This window comes from Impatiens glandulifera, chromosome 6 (genome assembly GCF_907164915.1).
Source record: "Impatiens glandulifera chromosome 6, dImpGla2.1, whole genome shotgun sequence".
Classification (NCBI taxonomy): domain Eukaryota; kingdom Viridiplantae; phylum Streptophyta; class Magnoliopsida; order Ericales; family Balsaminaceae; genus Impatiens; species Impatiens glandulifera.
In genome coordinates, this window is record NC_061867.1 from 9,340,876 (window position 1) to 9,350,530 (window position 9,655).

The 9,655-nt window shown below is 26.6% G+C and overlaps 1 protein-coding gene across 1 annotated transcript; it reads right to left on the reverse strand.

Annotated features, from left to right (window-relative positions):
- Nucleotides 1-395: 395 nt before the first annotated feature.
- LOC124944008 (exocyst complex component EXO70H1-like) lies at nucleotides 396-2,577 on the reverse strand. Its single transcript, XM_047484468.1, has one exon. It carries the CDS (start codon nucleotides 2,483-2,485, stop codon nucleotides 569-571), a length of 1,917 nt encoding a protein of 638 aa, XP_047340424.1. The 5' UTR covers nucleotides 2,486-2,577; the 3' UTR covers nucleotides 396-568.
- Between the last annotated feature and the right edge of the window lie 7,078 nt (nucleotides 2,578-9,655).

Genomic DNA, 9,655 nt, shown 5'->3' on the forward strand with positions numbered 1-9,655 from the left:
AAATGACAAGAAAATCATTTTTTTTCTTAATTGTTTTAAACTCTATTAACTTATTATTTACATAAAACTTGTAAAAAAATAAAAAATAATAATATCATTAATTTAATTATCAAATTTCAGAAAAAAAAAATTGACAGTTAATTCTCTAAAATTTAATTGTCAAAACTCCTTATTAGTTAAAATTATATAATTAAATTAGTGATATTAATCTTTTTAATATAGATAACTTATTTATAAATATCACATAAATAATAAGTTAAAAATTTATGTAACGTTAAAACAAAATTTTATTTTAATTTTAATTTTAACAATAAGTAGTCTCTAACCGATTTTTTTTTTTTTAAATTCCATCATTTCATTTTACCCCATAAAAAGCTCCAAATTTATAATAATAATTGAGATTAATAAAATCCAATCATAATATGGATTGCATTTATTTATAATCAAAATTTCCACTTAACCATTTAACAACCTATATTAATAATCCTATTTATTATTATTTAAACATCTTCTTCAACATCTACACAAAACAATTAATAATAACAATAATAAAACAAACAAACCAGTTTCAACGAGACAGCGACGGCCGTGAATGAATAGACCAAGCAGGCGAATCACCGCCGGCGCCGGCGCCGGCAAAGAAAAGTTCCGACAGCTGATTTCCAACATCCTCAGGAGCAAATCGGAGAAGAGGAGCAAAATTTCTTTCTCTAATCATCACAAACCTATTTCGTCGATAAAACTCTCTATAAACCGGCACAATCTTCTGACCAATCGCAACTTTAATCTCATCCCGAAGTTCATTATCCATTACAACACAAACAGATTGCTTAAGAATCGCCTGTTCAAAAGCCGAATTGAATCTCTTGAAACAATCCTTCACTTCCTCCGGCGACATCGCCGATGAATCTGACGGTATTGCTTCGATTACATGTCTCCATCCCAGACGTACGTAGTTCGCAGCAAATTGCTTCACTTTATTATCTTGCTTTGATAACCAATCGTCACCCAGAAGGTATTTCAGATTGGATGTTCTTACCTTTTTTATCACTTGCTGGAAATTGTTCGCTAGGAATAGGTAGGAAATTGATACGTCTTTGTAATGTTTTGCTTTTCCGTCGAGTTTACAGTGGAGAACGAGGATTAGTCTGGCGATTCGTAGAGTTATTGGCGGTGGTGATGATGATGATTCGTGATCTGGATCTGTTAAACTGAAGTATGATTCCGGTAAGGATGATTTTGACGGCGGTGGTTCGTCGGCGTAAATGTCAGCTAGAACGCTGCTGTAATCGCCGATGATTGATAGGTAATTCATTACATGGAGAGTTAACATATGAACACCGGCGCCGGCGACTCGCGATTTGTTTGAATCTTTCAGAATCGAGGTCTCGAATTCAGATATGATTATACGAACTGTCTCCGCGAGCTTGATTAGAGCGTTAACCGCTTGCGATCGGATATGGAAAGTTGATTGGAATGAGAAAATGGAGTCGATCTCCGGCCAGTTCTTGGCGATGACGGTGTACATATCGAGCATGGCGAATACTTTCTCCGGCGACTTCTTTATGTTCTTGGCGATGTTTTCGGCGAAGCCGAAAACAGTATTTGCACCTTCTCGCGTGATCTCTGTGAAGCATGATTCTCTGATGGATTCTGATGATGAGAAAACGTGATCGCAGAGGATTCTCTCTCCGTTAAACAACGTGTTTACACAGACTTTAACTGCATTTAACCAACTGGATATTCGTATCTCTAGAATATCCCAATCCATTTTATGTATATGATTAGATCCGAATTTCTCAACGTTGAGTTTATATATACCTTCATCAACGATTGATTTTCTGATGATCTTGTATATCTTCACGCATTCTTTTCCATATCCAGAAGCAATCATACATTCCGCTATAGTTTTCAGATCCGCCATGGCTATGGCTATAGCAGAAGCATCGTCAGTTTCGGATTCATTCGCGATCCTGATTTCATCTTCTCTATCATCATCCTGATCGTAATCAGAAGTGCTTGACCTTGTTGAACCGCTTAACCGTGACGATCTAGCGGAAACAGATTCAGGATCTAGATGAGCACGATTGATTGATAGAATCTGATAGAATTCCTTCTGTAACCGTTTCATCGCGATCGCCATTAATGTCTGAGCTCGTACGAGTCTCTCTGATGCTGAATCTTCTGTGACGGTGAAGTGCATTGCCTTGCGTAAATCGTATACAGATTTGATGAAATCCTTTGCTTCGCGTTTGTTTTCGTAGAATAGAGAAGTGACTTTAGCGAAGGTTGATGTGTCTGGATTCCATTTCTCGATGATTGTTTCTGCTGAAGTTATTGTTGTGTCCATGAATGATTCGGAGAAACTTGATCTTATTGAGTAAGTACTTCCATCGCCGGCGCCGGGAGAAGGATGATGAGAGAATGAGAATGATGAAGATGACTTGGGGGAAAAGCAAAAACTTCTCATGCCTTTTCTTGGCATAATCAACAATGGTGGTGATGAATTGTATAATTGAAATTGAAGAGAGATGGATTATTTGAAAATGATGAATTGTATAAAGATGGATTATTTGAAAATGATGATTAGTGTAAATATATATATAGAAGAGACGGAAGGAGAAGGCCGTAGATGGGAAAAAGAGAAGAGATTGACTTTACTGAGTCGTTTGGAAAACGACGGCGTTTCATCTAGCCGTACGCGTTTTAGAGAGAGAAAATTTATTTTTTCATTAAATTAATTAATTCTTCTTAGAAAAGGTGCGGAATATTCAAATGTACGTCATCGAATCCTGCTTTATTTTTCTTTCTTTCTTTAGCAAGTCATTATTATTATTATTATTTATAAAAATAAAAAATAATATAATCATTTTCCTAAATATATGAAAATTATTCGTATAAATATTTCCGTCTACATTAGTCCAATTTAGTTTAATTTATTTACACATGTATAATTAAAAATATATGATCTCCATTATATTTTTTTTCTTTCTAAAATATATTTAAATTTAGTGTTGAATTTTATTTGAAAATATAAAATGTAAGCAAAATTTTATTAGTTTTTTCAGTTATATATATATATAAGGTTATGTTAAATAAAAAATTGTGTTTAAACCGATTTTGTAATTTTTTTCTATTGTAGTTGTAATAAATATCGGTTTTAAATGTTTGAGTTAATTATATTATCTTAATTTACTTGTTTTTTTAATTAACTTGTACATTTTTTATAATATTAAAATAAGGAGAAACAATTATTTAATTATATCTTATTTAATTAACAAACAATATAGTAAGATGATGCTTAACGATTATTTAACTCCTGTCTTAAATGTTTAAGTGTGTTTGCGGGTTACTTACTTAATTCATTGTCATTTTTTATAAAAACTATTATTTTTATTTTATTTTAAAAAACACACCCTCAAAATCATCACAATCATTATATTATTCTCTCACCAAGTTATTTAAATGACCGAACAAGGCTGTTCCCATCAATCTTAAAATTTCTTTTCGAAAACTTGATAGCAATTTGTAATAATTTCACACATTTATGATAAATAATAATTTTAGTTTTATATTAGAAGTGATGTCTAGATTGATTGATGAATTATCTATGAAAGTGATGAATTTGAGAAGAATACAAAATTGTGGAAAATAAATGTAAATCATTCAAATTATTGACTACAATTATTCAATTGAAGTAGAGATGATATATAGGGACGTTTTTCGGAGACGGATTATTAATCATTACTCATTTTCGACTTCTGATTTAAATGGAATTTCAATTTCATTTCTCATCTAACCCAATTTCAGTTTATAATTAAACCGACTATTACTAATCAACAATTAAAATATTAACTCATTTACAAACAAAAACTTGCTTGATGTTAAATATCATACAAGTTATATAAACTCAAACTACTTCTCAAAATAAATATAATTAAACTCAATATTAATTAGTTAGTTATTTTCTACATCATTATCTTTATATAATGTGATTTTCTTTGATATAAATACAAATTAGAATTATATAAATATAATATAATTTTGTTTGGTAGTAGTTGTGCAACTTTACTTGTTTATATAAATAAAATAATTATATTATAGTGTGAACGGGATATTGGTAATATTATTATTTATTAAAATGGACAGAAAACGTTCACGTAAGCAAATACCTCAGTGACGGGAAATATATTCTGTTGTTTTCTTTCTCCAATAAAATATAATATATATTATTCCAACAAAAAAACAAAAACAAAACATATATAGTAAAAATAAATAATTTAAATTCTAGAAATAAACATTTTGTTAACTCAATATTAATTAATTAATGTATTGGGCAATTTAACTATTTATACAACTATGATATTCCATATTTATCAGTAATTATGTCTCTCTTCTTTGGTACTAAAATAGTAACGCGTTATAATATGAATTTATTTATGATTTGACTTGTAACAAAAAAAAATTATATATTTTTGAGTGAGATGCAAGTATAATAAAATGATTTAGTAATTATTATTTTTTTAACTATGATGTTTAAGAGGTTCGATTAGTCAGTTGCGTACCAAAATACACAAATAAATTGTTGATGTCGGTTTGAAAAAACAATTTCGATTTATTGCTTAGTTATAATATTGGTTAGATCAATTTTATTCATTTACCTAATATATTTTATGAATAATAATAATAATACATTCCATAATAATTCGATTTAGAATAAAAACATTTTAAACTTTAGTAACGTAACTTATATGACAAGAGTAATTCATAATAAATAATAGATCAAATGTGATGGATTCAATTTTCACTTTATACGACTTAAATTGGAGTAAAAACCAACTTTCTTATTTAAAGAATTTAAAATAAAAATATTTAAAAAATATATACTTTTTACTGTTATTATTTATAATTTTTAAACATTTATAATAATTCATTAACTTGAAAAAAATTAATTATTATAAAAGAAGTGTATGGATCAACTTTTTGTTGTAAATGAATTATGCATTTTTATAGTTGTAATTAATCCATTAAGATATTATAAGTAAAAAAAGTGTTTTTGTTTTACATGTTAAAAGTTTTGCTTAAAATATTAAAAGTATTAAGATTTGATTCCATAACCATAACCGAAATAACTTCAAATAATACCATATTTTTCATTCTTTTAAATTTTATATTATTTTCAAATAATCTTACATCAAACACAACTTCATAGTTAAAGATCCAATTTTTAGTACTATTTTGGTAGTGACTATCATCTCTCTATATACATATAGCTAAAATATATACTTTTTACTATTATTATTTATAATTTTTAAATAATTATAATAATTCATTAACTTGAAAAAAATAATTATTATAAAAGAAGTGTATGAATCAACTTTTTGTTGTAAATGAATTGTGCATTTTTATAGTTTTAATCATGATAGTAATCCATTAACATATTATAAGTAAAAAGTGTTTTGTTTTAAATGTTAAAAGTTTTACTTAAAATATCTAAAGTATTAAGATTTGATTCACACTAACAAAATCTTTAAGAAGTTAAGTTGTCTTGTAGCTTCTTAATATTCAAAAGGAGAAACATTTTTCTATAATTCATTTCGGTTCAATTTTGATAGTTTGGTCGGTTTATTTACCCGTAACTTGTATAACTTTGACCGAAATAACTTCAAATAATACCATATTTTTCTTTCTTTTAAATTTTATATTATTTTCAAATAATCTTACATCAAATACAACTTCATAGTTAAAGATCCAATTTTCAGTTCTATTGAAACCCTTTGATTTTGGTAGTGACTATCATCTCTCTATATGTAGCTAAATGAAAAGTAGGTCACACCCAAAAATGAACACACACAAAATATATTTATTATAAATAAAAAAAATATTTTATATACAAAATAGTTTTTAGATCTTGATGGTTCTATACTTTTAGCTAGGCTAGCCAAAATAGAATCAAAGGCTCAATTAACATAGACACATATTATTATTTAGACAAAATAAATTCTCATTTTGAAAATGATTAGAAGAGTTCTCTAAACATTTCAAATTAATAATTAACTTAGTCTAGATATTTTCCATATTTATCATTTGGATCATTTCTTTACTTTTAATTATGTCACTTTTATTTAGATACTAAAATAAAACGCGTTTTAAGCAATATTTAGGGATTTATAGATTATTTAAGTTTTAATTAGTAATAATTTATATATTTTAAAAAAAAATTCTATTAAACAATCTTATTAGAAAATTTAAGCTTTTGTAAATAAATAATTGGAGATACATAAGAACAAACAAATATTAAACATAAGTTGTTTAATCAGGAAGCAAAAATAGTTCCATCTAATTAAACATTAGTCTTATAAGGAATTTTTTTAGCCAAGTTAGTTAATGACACCTTTAAATTAAAAAGTGTTTTTAGAAAGAAAAAAATGAACATAATATATTTGAATAATTAGGTTAAACTTGACATTTTGAGCTACTTGATTAATTAATTATTCACAAAAATATTAAAAGTAACATATAGTTCATTAATAACAGTCCTAATACTCATTTATTAGTTATTTTTTTCAAATTGGTTTAGAATCATTTGGTACAAAGTTGTTACCTAAATTCTTTTTTTTTAACTTGATCAACAAATTTTGTAAAAAAAAATCACTCTCTTTTAATAATCCATCAAAATAATTAGACTTATGCAGTCAACTGAGTCCAATTTTACTCACCATTTCACTGTTATATTAGTATAGGGTAATTGTTATATATACATCTAAACCAAATTTTAATTATACATTATCTGGACTGAAATTGTTTTAAATGACTCATTTTAATTTTTTAGTTTGAAATCTCTCTTTATATATTTATTTTTATTTTATACTTTAAATATCTAAAATCATTTAAAATGTTAATTTGTGCTGAAAATTAGAACGTACAAATTTCACTTATACGTGGTATATCCATATCCATTTATTTTGCTAAGTGGCCAAGGCTCTCGGTCAATGGTGACAGGGTTGCGGCCCTGCGGGATAAGGTCATGCCAATATCCTCGATAGAAGGAAAGACCAGACAGTCAAGAATTCTCGATCGCGTATAGTCCAACAACCAAAACAACAAACTAAAGTTTTATTTTTATATTTAATCCTTTTACCTATACAACTTAAATCCATAACATCAACGGTAGATTTATTGATCAGATGAACTAAAAAAATGAAAATCAAACAAGTTCAAACCATTTTTATTTCTAAAATCTCAACCAAAAGGTCTTCTTTTCACATGGTTATCACCAACATGGTTCCAGTAATACCACCAAACACCTTGGGCTAGTCCAGCTAATCCGAAGGTCAAGAACAAAACGAAAACCGAAACTTCAAATTATACAAATTTGGGTGTTTTGGTTTTACGTTGCTTTGTTTGGTTGAATCATTAAAGACCTGACTGACCCTAAGTTAAAACAACCAATGCAGCCGCCTAGGTTCCTTAATTTTTTTTATAAAAAATAAAATACCTTCACAAATTCTGAACTTAAACCTCTTAGAAAGTATAATATTATTTAACCAAACTATTTATGTTAAATATAATACAAAATTATTAATATTTACAATATAACATAAAATAGAACAAGTTAAATAAAAAAGAATAATAATTTTTTCCGCATAGAACCTCAAATTTCGAAGCTATTCGGGTCGACTATGTATATAAGATATTTGAAACATGTTCGTTGTGTTAATGTTAAATTAAAGAGAAAATAGATAAAACACGAAATTACAATTTTTCTTCGCATCGGGTTTTACAATGTAAGCAATTATACAAACTCCACGACACCCTAAATTTATACAAATATCAATCAAGATTGTTCATATATATACCAAACTTGCCTAAGAATATAGACATGTTTTTTAACTATATCTTGAAAAATCTGATTCGAACACAAATCTCTTATTCTAATTTGTCGACAAGAACTTCGTCAAGGGCAAATAACTCGGAGCTGGAGAGGCCGTAAAACAAAATGATCCCGTGTAAAATTCATTAGATGACTTCAAATTTGAAACCTTCATATGTTTATTTATAAATGAGCTTGAAGACCATTATCCGGTTAAGATTATTTGGTGGAGACTTTTTTGGTTCCATTTTGACAATGTTATTGATTGAGAGACCATTAAACTCCTTATATAATGGAAGGATAATTTATTTTGTTTAATGAGAGAAAGAAAGGATACGACTCATCTATATATATAAGAGTATAAAGGATATAAAGTTTTTTTAAATATATATATATAATTAATAATTATAAAAAAATAATATTATTTAATAATAATATAAATGAAATATTTATATCCTATATATAAGGGGTGGAATAAAATGGATCTTTTAAGGATTAATCCATCAAATGAGTCGTTGGTTGATTTGAAAGTGTTTTGGAGCGAGCTGGAGGAAAAGATGACCTCGAAGCGAAAGGCGAGCAAACCGTTATTGCGGTCTAGTGTTCCGTCTATGTCATATTGTCATTAATCCGTATGCGCAAGCCCGTTAGGTGATCCACCCACTGATATATATAAGTGATGCGAGGCTACTATTATAATTTCGATAAAGTAACAAGTATAAAATTCAAAGTGTAGAAATTGAATACTTACCACATTTATTGTTTTATTTTTTGGTACAAATTCTTTTGAAATGGTTTGATTTTGAGTTATTTAAAAAAAATTATTTTTTTATGCATCATCTTCATAAAAATTTGATTATTTAGATTAAATTATTAAAATATATTTTATATTTAAATTTTTAGTTTTATAAAAATAAAATAAGACCATTTTTTTCATATTTTATTAATGAAAAAAATATAAAATAATATGTAATTATATTTTTGAAAATTATTAAAATATTATATTACAATATAATATTAATATATATAATTAAAAAATAAAATAATTTAAATATACTATGAGATAAAAATAATTAATATATTTTTAATTAATAAAATAACAATTTTTTATTAATATATATTTTTATTCTTTTTCATAATAAATGGGTCATTGCCTATGCCTTCATTTATTTTATTTTAGGATGATATTTTTATTTAATATATTATAGATTTTTCTTTAGTGTTAAATACATAAAAATCCTAAAATCTGATCATGTTTCATTGAAGATAATTTATTAGGTTATTTAAATAATTTATTTTAGTTTGGAGTAATAAAAATTTATATTATTATTGAAAAGAATTATATTAATATTTAATAATATATATATATAATATTTAGGTAATAAATTAATATTTGTTGGATGAAGTGAGATTGGAAATTGGTTAGTTTTAGAAAAATATTTAAATAAGTCTTATCCAACAAGTCTTAATAAATAATGGAGAAGAGACTTTTGGTCAATAACCGAATATTGACAAAGTCATTAGAAGAGACTTATCGGGTCGGGCCGGGCTGGACAGATAATTAAATAGTTTAGGAAAATTTAAATGGTATCAGAAATAATGTTGGCTGGTACGAGAGTGAATTTGAAAAATAAAATAATAGAGAATTTAGAATAGTGAATTTGAAAATGAATGAAATCACTACAAAAATAAAAATAAAATATTTATTTTTTCACTTTTTTATTTTCCCAATTAATAACGTATATGGATAACAATGGGTACCCATATATCCGATACTCGTGA